This window comes from Mus pahari, chromosome 3, assembly GCF_900095145.1.
Source record: "Mus pahari chromosome 3, PAHARI_EIJ_v1.1, whole genome shotgun sequence".
NCBI lineage: Eukaryota > Metazoa > Chordata > Mammalia > Rodentia > Muridae > Mus > Mus pahari.
In genome coordinates, this window is record NC_034592.1 from 62,351,663 (window position 1) to 62,372,363 (window position 20,701).

The 20,701-nt window shown below is 45.7% G+C and overlaps 1 protein-coding gene across 1 annotated transcript in view; it reads right to left on the reverse strand.

Annotated features, from left to right (window-relative positions):
• The window catches only part of Pde11a (phosphodiesterase 11A), a 342,530-nt gene extending 328,362 nt beyond the window's left edge, over positions 1-14,168 (reverse strand). Inside the window, exon 1 of the mRNA XM_021192546.2 lies at positions 12,938-14,168. Within this exon, the coding sequence (XP_021048205.1) occupies positions 12,938-13,849 (912 nt within the window). The 5' untranslated portion in view covers positions 13,850-14,168. The remainder of the gene's footprint in view (positions 1-12,937) is intronic.
• Between the last annotated feature and the right edge of the window lie 6,533 nt (positions 14,169-20,701).

Consider the following 20,701-nt stretch of genomic DNA (forward strand, 5'->3'; position numbering starts at 1 on the left):
TATTCATACATATAAGTCTTAGCATCATGTACCCATAAAATTTTCCTTAGGATGACCTGGAGCTGTTACATTAGAAGCCATCAATGATCTTAAAGCCGTACACAGTCATTGCCAAACTTTCCCACATCATTACTTCTCAAAGACTGTGAGCTAGAGGCCAGCCTTGTCTCCAGAGTGCATTTGACAGTATAGGGAGGCTGTTAAAATTGCTGCAAGTGAGCAAGCACGTCTGGGCAGAGGCCAAAGATGCTCTAAGAATGCCGTGGTATATATGTAGTCAACTCTAAACTCACAGCATCGAAGTACTTACTCATTCCCAAATACCAATGGTGCCTCTGTGGAGAAACACTGGGGTGCTTAATTGAAGTCTTATGTACAATAGATAATCTATTCTAGCTGGTTATGTCTCTCTGTGGAACAGAATGACTAGAGCAAACTCTAACCTACATAACACTGAATGTTAGTGTTGAAACAAAGGCTATGTATGACAGAGGTGATTTCATTCATTCATTCAATTTACCCAGGCACCTGTTAGTTGACAAATGCTATAGTAAGTGTCAAACTTCCATCCTAGGAGGAGGGTCGGATCAGTAGATCAGTAGAGAAGACATGGTGTGGGGGTAAACTCAGGCTTTACCTGCTAATGAGAAGGCATATTTATCTTCGTTTTCTGCTTGTGTATTTTCCAGGGAACTTTGGACTGTGTCATTACCATATCGTCTCTCAACAAGTTACTCTGCCTCACGAGGCTGCTGCATGGAATCACTAGTGCAGCCATGTTGCTATGATGCCTTTTCTGGCTTCTTTAGAAGCTCTCTCTACAGAGTGAAATCACCTCTTCCTGCCACAGAAGCTCAAGGCCTTAAATATGACACATTCTTAGGATGCTAGTGGCTCCTCTTTTCCCACATGGCCTTTTGTTTCTGCAATTTAACTCAGTGGGATCTCAATTTGGCTAATTTGGAGGTGGATAAAATGTTCTCCTGCCTTTGTATGTTGAATTAGTAGGTAGTCCCCCAAGTGCCAATACTCTCTATTCACAGCAGGCACGAGTAAAAGGCAGGCACCAACCCAGAACTTCCTCTCTTGTTTCATTTTTTTTTTTTCATAATGGAGAACAGAATCAAGGAGAGGTACCTCAGCTCCAGGCTGGGCTCTCCACTATGTTCCCACTGGGTAAGGCTGGGTACATCGCTGCTACTAGCTGCTTGTCTCCTCTGTTCTCTGCATAGCCTTGGGACTATGAACAAGAGGAGATGCTACGGTTGGCAGATGTTTTTACAAGCTACTGAAAGAATAAGACGTAGATGGATCTAGTCTCGGTGTCACATTCCTGGAGACAAGAAGGAAGCAGAAGACGGTCCTAATAACGGCAGCTAGTGCGGCCCTTGGGTGACAGTGCTCTGGAGGTAGAGGAGGAGGCTAACTGGGAAGCCAGTGGGCTCTGGAAACAGAGGGGTCTAGCCTCACTTTTCCAGGAATCAATATGCAGGAAAGCATAAAAATCTAGAAAGGTTTCCTAGCAACTCTGTCCCAAGCCTACAATCTTTAACTCCATTACAGTCGATATTAAACTTTAAATACGTAATCACCCACATTAGGTTGCAAAATACCCATAAAAGCCATTCCGTCATTAAACTTTACACAGCCATGCAAATGATAAAAAGAATACCATCAAATTTTTTTTATTGAAAAATAGTAAAGGTTAGAACATTCTGGTGATCGGATAAACTGGTACAGGCAGCGTAAAATGGGTGATGCGGAGCCTTTAAAGTAACACCGAGAAAGCATAGAAGAAAAAAAACGTAAAGAGAGCTTTCCTGTTAATTAGTGGCCAATGAATTTAAAGTCAAATGAATCCCGAAACCAAACAAAGTTGCCCATGTCTGCAATCCCCACACTCAGGAAATGGAAGCAGAGAGGCTGTGGGCTTGCTGCCATCTTAAGATGTTGAAACAACAGCAGAGGGCTGGGGCTGTGAGGCTGATGGGTAGAGCACGTTTCTAGTGTGTCCAATACCTTTAGGTCAATTCTCAGCACACATGCACACATATATATGCACACACACACACACACACACATGTACACACACATACACACATTTACATACACACAGACACACACATGCACATACACACATATGCACATACAAACACATGCGCACACATGCACACACACATACACACACATGCACACACACACATACACAAACACACACACACACACACGCCCTCTGTGTCACAGATTCTCCTATCCTAATAAACTATTAGAACTTGATGAACTGCAATTTGATCGTCTGCCCTTGAATGGCACTTGCCAACATTTACATACTTCACAATGAGTCTTGTCATTTTTTTAAAGTTCTTAGGATTTCTACAATGAAACTGAAGATTATCATACTGGAGATCTAATATGGAGAGTGTACAGCACAGAAACCCAACATGTACTTATGGAATTACATATTGTGCTAGAAAAGTAAACTCATTGATCAATTCTACAAAGAAGTTCAACAGAGGTATGCTTGGTCAATGCCAAATGTGTATCTTGATCAGTAAATCCCTCAGTCTAATGTTCACTTAATCCGTCCGTTTGTTTTACATTTTAAAAACAATCGTTGCCTTTGTAAAAGACATCATGGTTAGGCAGTACTGGGTTAAGACATCCAGTGTTGTTTTCGTCTTCTGTGGAAAGATAGGAAGACAGGAATGATTACCGAGAGGAAACAAGTTTGGGTTCACAAACTCCAAAAGCAGAGCATGGTGGGAGGTCACATGAGAAAGGAGTGGGTCAGTCAATTGGCAGAAGCAGGGAGGGCAGAACATGGGCAGGAGCTTTCACGGGGGGGGGGGGGGTTGGAGGGAAGGAAGAGGCAAGGAGGAAAGGTAGGCCTTAGGATGGGCGGTCTTGAATAATTTTGATAGGCTCTGGGCCAGACAAGCAGTTGGTTTAAAATGATATGTCCCCCAAAGAAATGTGTGTTGAAGGTTTGGTCTGCAGTGTAATATATCCACAGGTAGGAATATGAGAATTGATTGGCCCATAGGAGCTCTAACTTTATTAAGTGATTAGCACATAATGAATTCAGTGCTGAGTCGATATTCTGACATGAGGCCTAAGTAGAGGAAGCAGGTCGTTGGCTGAGGGTTTGTATGCCTTGTCCACGGTCTTTCCCAAACTCCATGCTGCTTTGAAACATAAGGCAAGTGGCTTCCTCCACCACGTGCATCAACCCCAGGATACTTTAGCTCAGAACAAGCCCAAAGCACTGGGTCAAGTGCCTTTGTGTTGGAACTTCAGAACCTGTGAGCCAAGAGAAACTTCCCCTTGTTTGAAGTTGTTTCTCTCTGGTGTCAGGGGTGATTGGGTACAGCTGGGAAAAATATCGATTAATACAGCTCTCGGCTCAGAATTGTTTGGTCTGAATATCCAAGGCATTCTCAAAGGGTGGGCTTTGCTATCTCTTAGAATTGGCCAGCCTTGGAATACCCCAAATGTCAGAGTATCAGGAGTACAGAAAATAAACTAGGCATGATGATGCACACCTCTAATCCAGGCATGATGATGCACACCTCTAATCCAGGCATGGTGATGCACACCTCTAATGCAGGCATGGTGATGCACACCTCTAATNTGCACACCTCTAATGCAGGCATGGTGATGCACACCTCTAATGCAGGCATGGTGATGCACACCTCTAATCCAGGCATGGTGATGCACACCTCTAATCCAGGCATGGTGATGCACACCTCTAATCCAGGCATGGTGATGCACACCTCTAATCCCAGAACTGAGGAGGCTGAGGCAGAGACACCTGAAATCCGCCTTGGGCTGCATAGCAAGGCCCCAGTGGAAAAGCAAAGCAAAACAAAACAAAACAAAACAAAACAAAACGAGTTAGAGAGGAGAGAAGGGAGGCGAGGAAGGGGAGAGAGGAGGAAGGAGAACCCAGGAAATAAAGCCAATGTAGATATTTTAGATGAAAAGTTTGCCTTTTATGTGGAGATTCCTTGGCAGAGCCAGCCTGCGAACTCTGGACAGTGAGCTTGGAAACGTTAATTAGACCTTGTGTTTTTTTCTGAAGATGCTTTTTCATTATCTCATGAGAATGTAGTGATTTGATTTAATGATTAGATGCTTATAAAATACTATAAGGTGGATATGTCATGAAATACTGTTATGCTGAAAAACATACAAGAAAAAGTATGAGAAAACATAAATATGTTATGCCTAAAAAAAAAAAAAACATACGACAGACCCAAGAATACAAGCCTGTTCCCGGCTCCCTGGCCCCGAGACCAAAGCCTGTTCAGCTGTGAAGTCTTTTACAGAAACATTAAAATCAAAGGAGGAAAGTTCCATCAACAAAACAAAACAAAAGCTGTCACGTCGTCGCTGTTTGATATGACCCTGGAGTTTTCTTCAGGAATAAAGAACACTATTCCTGATGAGTAGACCACAACCCTGTGGACCGAATCCTTTATGTAGGGGATACCCTCAGTGGGGACCACATCCCAGAATGGAGAATTACATAGCACAGAGGCAGTGTCCTGAGGGCATTAAAACAGGGCTGCATCAGAGCATGCTATGAGTTGGTGCCATTCAGTTTATCTAAGCCTGTTCCTCCCTAACTTGGTCTTTACACAGATGGCCCTGGTGAGAAAACGGAGCATCTTTGCTGGACTGATGGGTTTCCTTCTCCAGACGTGCTTGCCACCTTTTGCTGTACTGCTCTGTGCCAGGAAGCAGACAACTGCTGGGCCAGATTCCCTTTATCCACTCAGACTTCTCAAGTTTAACCAGTGTGTGGCACTAGCAAGAGGGTAGGGTGTGAGAAGGGCCCCATTCCCCTGACACTCTCTCTCTTCAAAGACTTGACTTGACCCTGGCTAAGTTCCTCCTTTGATCCCCAAGGCCACTAGACCTGATTAGGCAGCCCCTCCTCACAACTGTTATGGTCTTTGGGTTTTGGAAGTTGCCTTCTGTTCTTGGGGTGGCAGTTCGGAGGTGGAAGGAGGCGGAGAGCTAGCAACTAGCCCAACATATCGGTGGTAACTCTCAGTAACAGAAGGGAAGCAGAGTTTTCACAGAGATTGGTCCACAGACAGCTAATAAGACCAAGTCAGTCAGAATCAGTCACTTGGAAATGCAACCATCTGAAAACTGAATATTTATGAAACCTTTTGAAACTATGTGAAGCATATGACTTATAATCAATAAGCTTGAAAGGTCAACACTTCTAAAAAGTAATAATCACAAAGCTGGTCAATATAATCTCCCACATCTGAAAGGGATTTGCAAAGAAAAACAAGACAAAATAAAACCCTATGATTTGTAAGGCCTTGAACTACAAGCACCTTCAAAAAGCTAAGCAGAGCATGTTCCAGCTTGGGAGTTCTCAGTGATATGTTCCTAGTTTCCAATATGTATTTGGTTAGGTCAGGCTGGCTGCTTTGTTTGTTTGTTTGTTTGTTTGTTTGTTTGTGACAGGGTCTCACTATGTAGCACCTGGTGGCTGAAAATCATTATCTAGATCAGGCTAGCCTCAAACTCACATGGGATCTGCCTGCCTCTGCTTCCCTACTGCTGGGATCGAAGGTGTGTGCCATCACGCCCAGGGAGGCCGTTCTGTATGTAACAGGATTTCTACACAGCCTCTTCAAAGTAAAAGAAAAAAATTCAAAAAGAGAAAAAGCAAGGCACATTGGAGTGGGTACTTTATTGATGCGGACGAGCAATTCAGACAACCCTCCAGTTACTTAGGCTTTTATGAGCCTTTACTTTTTCTAGCTTTCAAAATGGAGACTAAATACTTTAAAGATCTGATTAAGAGCTGAGCTTCCAGCTTAGTCATCCATGTTGTCTGAACGGTCAGGACTTGCTATTTGGAGGTGTCTAAGCCAGAGCCAGGCAGAGATACGGGGCAACCACTTAGTTCCCTAGGCATCTCTGTCGGGTGCACTGCAGGGCTAGTGAAGCCTTGATCTAGAGCTCACTTAAGGCAAGTGGCCCAGAGTGCTAAATACTGGAGTAGAGCAGATCCATTACATCATGACAGAGACAGGAAGGAGACAGCCAGACGTGTAGTCAAGGTGGAATTTGAGAGAAAAGATGGACTGGCTGTCACCGAGGTGTGCCTTAGGCTCCCTGGTCCTGTAATTACATTAGGAATGCCAGGAGAACTTATACTGTAAAGAAAAAGGCAAGCAAAGAACAGGGGTAATGTGCACCCAGTAGTCAGTGGCCAGGAAAGACTACTCCAGGAGTGGCTGTACATGAAGGCTCTGCAAGCCTCACATCTCCACTTGAATCCCGGCTCTCTCCATGGTCAGCTGAGCCATTTTGAGCAAATCCTTAATGTGGCTAGGCCTCAGTCTTTGCTCCTATAAAATGAAGCACTGTTAGGACTGAAAAGGAAATTCCCACTAAAGGGTTAATGTCTGCCCCACAGTACACTGGAGAGGGGGGTGGTTGTTAACAACAGTGGGGTTCCCGGTGCCTTTTATCAATATTGTTAATAGATAGCCTACAGAGGTGTCTCCTCCTTGCCCCATATTTTTCATTCCAGTAAAAAAAGATTTCTCATTCTAGGCCTGCAAACCTATATTTTGTGATCGAAAGCAAGTCTCATTAATATGTGAAACCGCTGTTCTGTTAGATCTAACCAGTTAATAAGAAACCCTTGGGACTGTAGCAAGTACACATCTTATAGTACCAGGGAACCTTCTTTGCTGTTTTCATCCAAAAAAGAAAAACCAAATAAATAAATTTAGCCTCTTTGCTTATAAATGACCAAAAAACCTAAGGTCCTCCCAAAATATTATAAACCCATCCCACTTTCTTTTAAACAATGAGACTTGCCTTTTTATAACCCACATCCTACTTTCCAAAAAGAATGTGGTCATGTGGCAAAACACTGCCCTGCAACTAAGGAGCTAACTGGCCACGCAGTGCACCTAGGGGTCTTGGTGACTTCCCTCCAAGACAAAGCAAAGCTATTTCAGAGGCCAAGTTCACATGTCTCCTGAATACTATATTAAACAGGAAAAATTAGCTTCCAAATTAAGCCCGCCTTGTAAATAAACAGGTGACCAAACCTCAAGAACCAAAATAAATGGGTCAGATTAGTAAACATTTAGTTTCGGGGATAAGGAGGAAGGCCAAGTTCACCTTAAGTCACCTTACTGTGATTCTGTAGGACCAGGACTTCTCTCGGCTCCATTCTCAGTCAAGTAGCCAAGTGCGGTCTGTCCTTATGTTTATCACGACCGTGTGTCTGTCAGGAAGAGGGGGGTCTGAGATGGGAAATGTCTCCTGCTGTGGGCACAGAAGTCAGTTCTAGTCATGGGCCAGTGAACTTGCCTGTGGGCTTGGGGAAATTTTAAAAACATTGTGTGCAGAGCTGAAAATAAAATTTCATGGAATTCCTTTATAGGACAGGATTGGAGCAGGGTCAACACCCCTTTTAAAGTCAACCTCATAGCTCAATGATGCGACCATGGACCATCTGTGGCCTCATTAGGGATAGAAGCACTTTTATCAGCTTTCTAGATGCCCCAAGTCAATTCCTTCTGAGACTGACACTTTAAATGTAAATATAGAGATTAAAAGCAGGTGGAAAATGAATTCCATGAAAACGAACTGCTAAATGTTAGTGCAGTATTATTTAATACATAATGAACACGCCACTATAGCACAGTGCACCCTTAAATTCATCGTAGTGTGTCTGTTCTGTTTTCTATCTCTTCTCTGGCATAAGCCATCAGCTGTGTCTTCTTACATTATGGAAAGGCAGGGTAGGATTTGGATGGGCAAAGATGGAAGGGGGGAAAAAAGTGTCCCTGGCAGGAAGGAAGCAAGGCCCAAAAATAGAAAGGCCCTATTCAAGCATCGAAAATGGTACATAATTTAATTAGGATGAAGCTGGGGCCACGCGAAGGCCTGCAATAGACACTGGGCTGGAATAAAATTGAACCTCTCATACTCAGGATGACTCAGAGTCAGGCAGGGCCAGCTTCGTGAGCATGTGGCCAGAGCGGTTGTGGGAGGAGGGGCGGAGGCTGCTCCACTGCCCTGTGAATATTCTTAACACTTTGGTCTTGGAATCTGTTTTGTGTGTGAACTGCAATGGAACAGCCGAGTTTGAACCAGGAGTTCAGGGATTTGGCTACGTGCTGATTCCCCACTTCCTGCCCCAAATTAGGTCTTGGCCACCTGACCCTTGCTTCCCCCGTGTCCCAAGCCCCATCTAGACCCCCCCCCCTTTGCCCTGGAAATAGGCACAGCAACCTGACCGTCTGTGTGGAAAGAAACCCACCTGCTGTAGCTCTTTGCTCTTGAGTGGCATCGGTGTGGAGGCAAGAGAAGAACACTGTGGTCCATAGCATCTCAGGGTAGAGCAAGGTACTGATCCTCTCCACCCTGAGCTGCGCCACCACTGCCTGGCCCAAATTCTCACCAACAGGACAACTCCCATCTGTTCCCTGCGGCCACTCATCCCCGTCTCTGCTTTAGTTCTGTCATTTATTACAGCTCCACCAGGCCATCATTACAGAGTCAGTTACTCTCACAGCTTCAAGCCTTCCTCTGTTCTATCCATTTATTCGCTGCCACCCAGTCAGCCAACGTGCCATTTTGATCATCCGAGGAGGCTTCTTGTGGTCTATGGTCAGACAACTCTTTATCAGATGTTCAAGGTCCTTCCTGGGTTCCCAACTCACTGTTGCAATGCCATTTTTTTTAAGCTGAGTTAAAACAGTCCTTCTCGTCCTTCTCACCCTACACATCCTGTGCTTACTTTTCACTCTCTCGGAGGCCATTTTGTACTACCGAAAACACTCCCGCCAGCCTCAAAAACGATCCGGCAAGGAAATGCGACCTTTTAACAACTGGCATGGCACCTCCTTCAGGGACTCTCCCACCACAAGCTCCATAGTGACCATTTGTTTCTAGAAGGGCACCACCCAGCTTGGCCATTTGAGCACAGTGTGGTAAAGAGTTCTTAGCTCTTATCTGTAAGCACTAGGGATGGGGTGTGGGGGACAGGAAGTGTGACCTCTCACCTTTCTATACCCGCAGATATAGAAAGGCTCTCTGTATGCCTGTTGGATCTGACCTGTGGAATTAGTGACTCTGTTGTGTAAACAGATCGGGTCTTCTGAAAGCCTAGCACACCTGCGACTCTCCTGCGTCATCCTATCTCTCCTCCTCTCAGTTCACCTAACAAAGCAGCCTGCTGCCTTTCAGACCCAAGCTCATCAGACACCTGTATCGTCATTAGCAACACCAACACAAGCTCATCTTGCACTTTCTATTAACGTCTAAAGTGCTATATTCTGGGTGTTTGGAATAATCTCAAAGAGAGCCCCTGTTACCTAAGTGCTCTTATTTGCAACATTTCGAGGGCAATTTATTCATGACTATATTAAAGTGGGCTGTTTAATAACTGATAACTGTCGGAGAAGAAAGGTAAATTGCAGTCACCCCGATCAAACTGGATACCTGAAAGGAATATATTTTTTCCACTTGCAACTCTTTATTGTTTTTTCTTAATTTCAATCCTGTTTTCTAGGACCAATTAAGAAATGCAATGCAAAATGGAGAAAGCAAAAGAGATTTATTTTTGCTGCCAAACTCCTATTCAACTTTAGTGTCTCATTAAATATTCTACCCTTGACTTCAGGATGCGATATTCATTATCATAATTGCATAAGTGTCTTTAATGCCTTGTTCTTGCTCAAAGAAGCCCCCAAATGATTAAGACCATTAACCTAATTACCCAATAATTAAAATCTGAAACTCTGTGTGATAAAATTTCACTCTCCTGAAGAAAAATAAAAGGGTACTAACTGAATCTGAGCAAGCCACACCTTTAACTATGCAGATTTATAAAGAATTGAGAAGGGCAGTTATATTTCTACACAGAGACTTCAAGATTGTTACATACATAAGAATAAATGCAACATAATGAAAAAGACAGATGTGAGTCTGAAGAAATGACTCAGTAGTTACAAACACTGCCCTTCCAGAAGTCCACAAGGCAGATCACAACTGTCTGTTAAGTCCTGATCCAGGGTATCTGACGCCCTCTTCTGGCTGCTATGAGTACTGCATACATGCGATGCGCAGTCATGCAGGCAAAACACACACACACACACACACACACACACATATACATGCTTGGAAAGTTCAGTTTTTGCTCTGAGAAACCCGTAAGATCAGAGAAGGGAGAGAGTGGGGAAACGCTAGAACAGGAAAAGGAGGCAGCAGCAAGCCAGCTCTGGATGGAGAGGTTGCCTAAGGTACAAAGCATGGAGATTTGCTAGGCTAGGGTATAATGGCATGCTATTGGTGATGCTTAAGACACTCTTAAGAATAGGAGAATGAAGGCCTGGAGAGATGGCTCAGAGGTTAAGAGTACTGGCAGCTTCTCCAGAGGTCCGGAGTTCAATTCCCAGCAACCACATGGTGGCTCACAAACCATCTGTAATTGGATCCAATGCCCTCTTCTGGTATACTGGCATACATGTAGACAGAACTACTGTAAATATAGTAAGTAAATAAATAAATATTTTTTAAAAAGATGTAGAAGAATGATTGTTTTGTCTATAAAGTCCTTGCATTTAATGTTGATTCTAAAACAGTTACCCTGAGGAGGAAGCTTGGCTCAGGGAGAGATTAGATTGGTAAAATGTGCTGAGTTCACAGCCCATTCTCAGATAAGGGAACAACAATTGAACAGAGGTGAAGAGAAGAATACTGGCCAATCAGACACCACCAGTACCATCGTCAGAGACAGGTCCCATTTCTTAAGTAACAGCCTTGTGCCAAGTACCATCTTAGGAGCTTCAGTACAGCATCTCGCCGCATGTCCACATAGTAACCGTTTCCAGGTAGGTGTATCTGTCCCATTTTGTGAATGGGAGATGGAGACTGTGAAATTAAGTAATTCTGTTTAGGCCCCACTAATGATGACGATAATGCATTAAAACAAAAGGAAAAATGATTTCATCAGAGAATATCGTAAGTATAATAAAAAACACAACAACTATAAACACACAAACACATAGCAGAAGCCTATGATAAAGTAAACAACAACAATAATAATATTTTCTCAGCAAAACGAACTGAAAGTAAAGTGACAAGGATCTCAAGCTCCCTGGAGCACCTCACCTGCCATCCTCAAGTCTAAGACAAACCTGGCTTATTTATAGCCACTGTTCCTGCCCTGGGGGGAAATGAAAAAGAAAACCTGCCTTCTCCCCAGAAAGCGTCCAAATACAAAACAGCAACTTGTTTTACACTTGGTCCGCAGGATAAAGGCCAAGCTCACAGGAAGCAATGGCCACAGAAAACCTGATTTACTCTGCCTGCCACAACATTCACAGTCACAATTCTCAGCATCAAGGAGACAGGCACAGAGCTGAGAACACCAGGAATTATGGTCTCGAACGAAGTGCCATATCTGAACAATATCAAATGAAAGTTATGAGCACAAAAAGAACAGTTACAGAGAGAGCCATAGAAATAGGAGGGAGAAAACCGATTGTGGATGAATAAGAACTGTAAGGGCAATAACAGAGGCTACTGTCCAAGGTTCTACACGTATCATCCAACGCAGGAAGGACATCTGGAGCTTGGGCACACAGCAGGGATGCAGAAAGAGTAAGAAAGAACTTGTGATCTTTACAGATATCTTATGGACTCTTCAACATATCAATTACTAAATGTTTTCATTTCTTCCCATGACTTTCTAGGACTACAGAGAGATGGGTATTTATTGAAAATCATAATTAGGTTGCTCATCCTCAACTTATCAAAGTCTTTAAGAAGGATATAGCGAATAACGTAACTAATCAATAACAAAAGATTAACAAAATGTTTTCCTAGGCTATTAGAGGGGCATTGCTGACAGACATCTCACAAAACTATGAGACTTAGTTGAGGCTCAGTTTGGCGAGTCTATGTAGAATTGTAACCTTTTAGGTGGAACGGAGAATAGATGTCCTTCCCACAAACTTCTTTTGCAGTTGTGCTCAATAGCACCCAAACTCTAGAGAAACACATGCCTCCCTGAGACAAGATATAGTCATGAGATAACCACGGGACCAAGGGTAAGTAAGAACTTTCCATTCTCAGGAACCCAGGAACCCAGCTCACCACTCAGGAGCTGAAGGAATGAGAACTGACTGCCTTTCAGACCCAGCATCCAATATCAAGTTCAAATCACAAGCGTGTCCACTGCTTCCACTGCCTTGGCAGTTGCTAAAAATATACCAGTGGGGCATTTCACACACTAAACCTCTACTTGGTTCCCCCTATTGAGAGCTACCTGCTGTACCCAAGCTTGAAAGTGGCTTGTCCCTTTATTTGTCCAACCTCTCTAAACTCTACTGAGGCAGATATGAAGAAGGCCCGAATGGGTCACAGGTCCAGTCACAGGTCCCTGTCTTCCTACCTTGGAACTCAAGCAAATTGAAGCTAGAGAAACGGTAGGCAGCAAGTATGTAATTAGGTCTCCTGTTCACCTTCCAACCTTGAACTACAACATGAAAATCGCCATTTCCCACCCTCACCCCCATCCCCCCATCCCCCACAGACACCAGAGACACAAAACACCCATTTTCTTCATGATAACACTGAGGTTACATCTCTTTCTAGAAGTTCACAGATCCATTCTAAAGCCATACAGACATCCTAAGGCTAAATCTTGACAGAGGTCCACGTGGTATTAGCGAGTAATATATGAATTTCCCATAAGCCATTGTGCGAGGAAAGCACCATTCCATCAAAGATGGTACAACACTCTAACAAAACTCAAGAAAGAACTTAAATAACGTCTGCAAAGGGTTCAAATAGAAGTGGTCCTGGTGGTCAAAGGATGAGGGAAGGCATGGCTGCCAAGCCAGTGGGCTGGGGAGCCGAGGACAAGCAGTCCTACCTGGTAGGCATCCGGGATGTTGACAGTTTCTCCGTGCTCTCCGACATAGCCAATGATACCTTTGCCCCAGGGGACTTGCACCTCATTTGAGTTCTCTGTGCTACTGCAGGGGAGCAGTGGAGTTCCTGCGTGCACATCAAAAAACTTGGAGACCAACGTCTTCTTTCCAGCAGCTGCCCCTTCCACTAAGAAGAGAGAGCAACGGTCAGCGTCCACCATGAGACAGACAAAGATGAGGATCTTGTAGCTTAGGCTGGTGAGGTCAAGGTCATTGGAGATGTCCTTGACCAGTTCCAGGAAAAACTGGCGCTCGTTATGCTTTTTGAGGTGGCATTTGTAGTCGATAGCCGTAGGGGGATACTGAGGCAGATTCACCCTCGATTCCAGCAGGGCACTGAGAATGTGAGCTGTGGTGGGGGGCAGAGAGCTGGCCTTTCTGAGCAAGGCTCTCCGCCGGACACTGCTCAGGGGCTCCTGGGCCCGGGAGGTCACCTGTTCATCGTAGGTCCTGTTCACATGAATGGCTTTGGAGCGGGCAAAGCTCTTCCTCAGCTCTTTCTGCGAAGCTCTCCGCTGCAGGCTGCCATCACCCCGGCTCCCACTAGCCCAACTAGGACTCAAAGGAACCCCAGCATTTTCCCCACCACCGGGTGTGGGATGGCTGTGGGCAGAGCCCTGGGGTCCAGCACCATCACCTATGCCAGGGCTGCCTTTGGCATTGCTCTGAGCTAAGCTGCTAGCGCCAGCCAGGGCAGGCCTCAGGCTTGAAGCCCCCTGTCCCGAAGTGTGTCTTTGTAGCCACTTGTCCACCAGTTCCTGCTTTCCTTTTCGCATCAAGTAATCTTCAAACAACTCTGGGTGCCTATCCAGGAAAGTTTCCACTTCCCCGAAGTCCAGGCGGGAGGCTGCCATGGTCCAGGGCACCCCTTGCGTCTCCTCTCTACTCTGGGACCACACGTTAACTTGTCCCGAGGCCTCTAGTTGTTGCTGCACATGTTTGCCCACAGCAGTGTCCCCAGCTCGACACTACCTTCCTGCCAGGCAGCCGGAGGTTGACTGGAACAGCAGGATACCAGTTGGGAGATACCTGCTCCTTCCGCGGCTCAGAGCGGCAGCTGCCACCCACCCTACCCCTGCTCCTCCTGCTCCGCACAGGTGCCTGCCGCGGCCACCGCTGCTTCCCCGCGCGGCTCGCGCCACCTCTGCTCCGGCTCCCGCAGCCAGCCGCCGCTCCGCCGCCGCTGGAGCCGGCTGAGTGGACCACTGTGAGCCCGAGGTAGGCAGGACACGCCCCGGAGTGAAGCTCTGAGCCTGCTGGGGATGGGAGGGGAGGAGCAGACGGGGCGCACAGCAGCCAAAGTCCACCGCCCAGGGTGCCAGGCGGTTCCTGGAAGAGTCTCTGCGCAGTACCGAGTGGGGAACGCACCTAGGTGCCCCCTCCCCCGCCCTTCCAGTCTCACCTCTCTAGCCCGCCCCGCTCTGCGCTCCCTCTCCCCCCCCCTCCTCCAGCGCCCTATCCTTCAGCTTTCCAGAAGGCCCTGGGGAGCCCAGTGGGAGTCCAAGTACTGAGAAATATTGATGATTTGTGAGGATCAGAATCCAAAGTGCGCTCCGAAGAAATGAGGGTCCCCAGAGTCAGCCCGGGGTTTCTTTTTCTGGGATGAGACTGTACTTTTAGTTTACTCGGTTCCTCGGACTGCCCAGCACTCTGTGGGCGTGCAATACATATTAATCAAACTAGTTCCCCTGAAGTTCTCTGTGTAAGAGATTCTCAAATCTAAGGAAAGTCGGGGATATTCGCCACCACCGCCCTTCTCTCAGTGACGAAGGGGAGCTGTACATTGAAGGAAGGAGTAAAACTCGGTTACCCCGATTTAGGGAGAACCTTGGAGCAGGGGCTCATGACAAGTGGGCCTGAGGGCCACGGGTCTCTTTTTTCCCATGTGCACTAAATCCATAGGTCCTCTTCCTTTCACGGAAAGATTCCTCACCGTCTCCTCCTTCTCTCTCAAAAATCACAACGTCTTGGGGCTCATGCACAAAGGAACAGAGTCCTCTTGGCCCTGCCCTAGGCTTCCTTCGGATCTGGCGAGTCATGCTAACAACAACTGGTTATACGTTAGGCAAAGAGGAGTAGGGTGATGATCCTTTCTTGGAGAATCCTCTGCTCCTGCTGGAACGGAGCAGATGCAGAACCAGGGCAACCGAGAGGCCCTTGCAGAATCCCAGAGGTGAGAGACAGAAGAGGGCAGCAGAGGAGGCCAACGTGGATTCTCAGATGCTCCATATGGCAGACCTAGGTTGATGACCACAGTAAGTGGACATCAGAGCTAAGTAGGCAAGGTATATCAAGCCTTAAATGCACATAATAATTAAATTCTCTCAACAGGCCCATGACACAGAGGTTTATCATCTCACTTTAAAGATAGAAAATGCTGGACAACTGAGTGACTTAACTCGGGGCTCGCAGTCAGCTGGCATGTAGGTGCGAAAGTTTGGCTCCTCCAGGGAGACATCCTCTGGACCATGTCATTGTACTATCTCCCATGCCTCAGGTGAGTCACGTGTACCAGAATTGAGACCAGAAACAAGAAAGTGGATGATGAGGTAGAGTGTCCTTTAAGTACTCTCCTGACATCACCAGGAATCAAGAGTTCCAAGTGGGCCCGTGAGATGTTTCATCTGGTACAGTCACTTGCCACCAAGCCTGCCATCCAGAGTTCCATCTAGGGATGTGTGTGGTGGAAAAGGAACTGACCCCCACCTCAAATTTCTCCTCTGACCTCAGTGCTGCCCACCACTGCCACCAAGACACGATAAATAAATGAATACGTGAATATTATTCAAAGAATTTAATTCCAGATGCATCTGCTTTTAATCCATGTAGCCCCGGGATGAGAACGCCAATGTGAATATAAGAAGATCAAGAAGAAGGAAGACTACAGTGTGGATACTTTAGTCCTTCTTAGAAGGGGAAACAAAACACCCATGAGAAGAGATACAGAGACAAAGTGTGGAGCAGAGACTGAAGGAAAAGGCATCCAGAGACTGCCCCACCTGGGGATCCATCCCATATACAGTTACCAAACCCAGATACTATTGTGGATGCCAACAAGTGCTTGCTGACAGGAGCCTGATATAGCTGTCTCCTGAGAGGCTCTGCCAGTACCTGACAGAGATGGATGCTCTCAGCCAACCATTGAACTGAGCGTTGGGTCCCCAATGGAGGAGCTAGAGAAAGGACCCAAGGAGTTGAAGGCGTTTGTAGCCCCATAGGAGGAACAACAATATGAACCAACCAGTACCCCCCCCCCAGAGCTCCCAGGGACTAAACCACCAACCAAAGAGTACACATGGAGGGACCCATGGCTCCAGCCACATATGTAGCCTTGTTGGACATCGATGGGAGGAGAGGCCCTTGGTCCTTTGAAGGCTCAATGCCCCAGTGTAGGGGAATTCCAGGACAGGGAAGCAGGAGTGGATGGGTTAGTGAGCAGGGGGAGGGGGATGGGATAGGGGGCTTTTCAGAGGGGAAATGAGGAAAGGGGATAACATTTGAAATGTAAATAAAATATCTAATAAAAAAACTAAAAAAAAAAAATAAGAAGGAAACTTTATTGATGTGTGATTCACACAGCTTTCAATGCACTCCTCTGAAGTTGTAATCCAGGTCTGATGATATCACTCGATTGGCAGAAAGCTTGTCTAGCACACACTACCTAAAGCAGGTACCAAATCCCAACACTTGGGAGTTGGAAGCATCAGGATCAAAAGTTCAAGGCCAGCCTGAGCTCCATGGATGCTGCTGCTGCTGGTGGTAATGATGATGATGATAAGGGGCTGGAAAGAAGTCAAGAGCATTGCTGCTCTTGCAGAGAACCTGGTTCCCAGGACCCACATGGAAGCTCATAAGCATCCTTAACTCTAGTTTCTGGAGATCTAATAATGCCCTGTTCTAGCCTCCATAGGCTCTGGCACACACACACACACATGGTACACATACATACATGCAGGCAAAACATAAAAGAAAAATAAAAAGTCTTTGAAGAATAAATAAATACATTAATGAAGTCCAACCTACTCAAGTTGGTGCTTATGGGAGGAAGAAAAACAAAAGGAATACACAGAGAAATGGGGTATCTGTGATAGGGAACACGGAGAGTGGAGCTTGGGAAAGGGTCAGATAAAGGGAAGAGGCAGTGAGCAAGCCTTTCTGAGGAGGGCACAGCTCAGCAGAAACCTGATTAAAACTGAGCAGAGCTACAGCCTGAACAACACACACCGGGTCAGAGAAGCACACGCTAACATTACAAGAAGGAACACGGTGGGGTCTCTGTGGCACAGCACGGAGACCAACTGGAGGCAGAGAGCCGGAGCAGAATGCTGTTGTTAGGAGATAGCTGCCAAGAAGGCGATGGAGAAGTAAAGGGGAAAAAATGTTCCGCACAGTGCCCGTCACAGAACGTGCTTAATAAACATTATCTGTGACTGTGTGTGTCATTAGTGTTCCCGCTGGTGTGTGGAAACCTTCCTGCCTACAGTCACAGCTCTGCTCACTTCCGTGACCTGTCGGAGGGATGGCTAATGGTTTGTTAGAAGTGGCTAGTAGGGACTCATGGGCGCCTATTGTGGCCTCTGTTTCCAATGAATGTCCAGTTCCACAATCCAGCCTGCGGTCAGCCATGATGGAAATGTGTGTACGATGGAAGTCTGCAAATGTTCCAAGTATGGATTTATGAGTGTGAGTGCATGAGTCGTCTCTGTGTTTCTCTCTCTGTGTAAGTGTATGTGTGTGCACATGCTTGTGTGTGTGCAATGTGAGCATGTGGGTACCCTGGCACATGTGATGCACAGAGGACAACCTTAGGTGACCGGGAATCTTGCTTCTCCCTCTTTTGGGGGACAGGCTGGTTTTGATACTGTGTAAGCCAAGCTACCTGGGCCACAAGTTTCAGGAGAGTATCACCTCCCACTCATCATAGACCATGGCGATTATAGATGCTTATACTACTGCATCCAGCTTTTGCATGGCATCTGGGGGTCCAGGCTCAGGTCATCAGGTTGGTGACAAGTGCTTTTACCCATAGAGCCTTCTCCCCAACTCCAGGATTTTGTTTTTCAGATTACTGATTGTCATTACCAGTATTGGATGAAAACAATTAGTTAATGGCTAAAGCAAGTGTGCTATAGTCATACAATGAAACATTACTCTGCCACAAAAGGGATGGAGTACTGATAGACAACATAAAAACACCATGCGAAGTGGAAAAGGCCACTCACAAAGGGTCACATTGTATGATGTCATTTATATCAAAAGAATAGGAAACTCCACTAGAAACAGAAAAAAAAAAAATGGACTAATTTCTGAATGAAGAAGGAAGAAAAAAGCCAAAAACTAAGTGTAGTTTTTTTTTTTTTTTAGGGGTCGGGTAATAAAGATGTTCTAACATTGATTGTGCTCGGCTCCCTGTTCCTTATCTTATGTTACTGAGACTGACCCTCGGACCTGGCACTGAGCTACTTCTTTTCAGGTAAGCTCACACTAATTTGCTCAGGCTAGCCTTGAGTTCACTCTATATTCCAGGCAAGCCTAAAAATTACAACTTCAGCCTCCCAGGTGGCTGGAATTAGAGGCCTGCACCTCCATGCTGCAAAGATGGGCAGTATGATACACTTTAAATGAGTAAATTATACATTGACAAATTTTTTACCAACCAAAAACCCATTTCCTAGCATAGTCCTGTCGATAGTCCCACAGTTCAACTGTGCGTGACGACAAGAAAGGCCCCAAGCATTCTCAGTGAAGGGACCACAGACCAACACAGACCAGCCAGGTGCTCAAAGCAGAGGCTTAATAAACAGTCCTCTTGACTTCTTGCTCATTAGGCAGGCCGATTTACAAAGCACCAGTCTCTGAAATCAAAAAAGGCGGAGATAAAAACTCCGGTTTTGTTATACGTGCATGTATTTTCCCATTGTGGTAAGATACGTGTGCCATTATGACCTGAAACAATTTTAATTACTAATTATAAATAATTATATTCACATCGTTCTACAACCACCACTACTGCCCAGCACTCTTCTGAACCTGCAAACTCACTCTAAAGTCCCTGACTTTGATCTTGGATCTCATTTTGCAAAACAAGAGGCCGGGGGCGGAGAATACTGGGCAGGGTGGGAAGAACAATAGAAGAGAGACCAGGGGGATGGATTTAGATCTTCTGATTTGGCTTTGAATTAGCTGTATCTGTGTTCCCTGCCTGGCACATGGAGTCATGCTATCACTGAGGTGTAAGCTGTTGAGGTAGAAAGCTGGAAGGCTTAAGAACACTGAGGAAGGAGGTCTGCATGGTCTGCTGTGTGTTGCTGTAGCCTAGTCACCATCCCTTCTTCACTTCACAATGTCAGCCTCCCAACAGGAGACAGAACCCTCACAGATCAGAGGAATTCTAAGAGGACAAAATTACAAAGGCTAACTTAAAAGGTAGAGTATAGATAAACTCCAGGAACAGTAAAACAACCCAGGACACAACTACAGAGAAGTCACCCTGACGATAGGACAGAAAGAAAGGTTACAGGGACCGGAGAGAGACACTTGCAAAGGGGTGGCTGCCTTGAAGTGCTCGGAGAGGGCTGTCGTGGGACACTGAGAACTCCACCCTATCTAGAAGGAGGATATCAGGAAGACAAATCTCGGGCTCATTCTCACCTCTCCTTCCTGTCAATGATCAGACCTCCCTAGAAGCTGGAAGGCACTGGCACCTGTTGATGGAACCCTATAGGTCATCTAACCTAGGCAGAAACAGATGGAACAGGAGCTAGCTAGGTCAAGTCTAGAGCTGAAAAAGGAAAGTGTTCAACCCTACACAGAACCTCAAAGAAGTCCCATTAAGAAATAAAACACAACTGCATTTCCCCTTAGGAAATGCCTCAAATAATCTTCTGTGTAACTCTGCCCTCTTCTGCTTGTCTGCTAATTCCATCAGCACTGTTATAATGTACTCTACATCGGCAGTTGCAGGCTACAGAAACCCCTCGTGAATGTAAGCAGTCCTACTGAAGAGGTATGATATCGTGAGAGTACATGATGATATTATAAGACTTTGCATGGCCAGTAGAATCTCCTAGGGACTATCATACCTGAGAATGTATGCGATTTCAAACATCCCATAATTCGGTATCAATTTCTTGAATCTCTAGCTCCTGCCTTCCAAGCTTGCCCGGCCCGTAACTGTTTTGTCCTCTACTGCAGGGGATTTTCTCCTCTAAAGCAATCATTGGCTTTTGTTCGGTGATGTCTGGGATCATCAAGTATGGAAGGGGACCCTAAACATATCAAGTCACCTTAGACCTTATTCACTTAGAACAACGACTTTTCTGCATCGTACAGATGTGTTGGCTAACCCTGGCTTCTTCTGTTCTTCTTAGCATTAATCGAGATCACACATGTGGCTGCATTCAGATAGAAGGCAGGCTTTGCTGACAGACTCCCCGTATTTATCTGGGGATTCAGTGCTGGCTGGGGCTGTTTAGTTCTTCTCTGAGGAGTCTATTTCCATAAAGTGTCCATCCACCACGTCTTCTTTATGTGACTCCCCTCTTGGTGGAATACCTTCAATACTGCTACAATATGGGACCTGTATTCCAAAAGGGAGCTGCAAAATATAAAGATACATCTCAAAGTTGAATAGTGTTCATAGTTCCAGAAGGTGCTAGGGAGGTTACAGAAGCAAAAAAAAAAAAAAAAAAAAAAAAAAAAAAAAA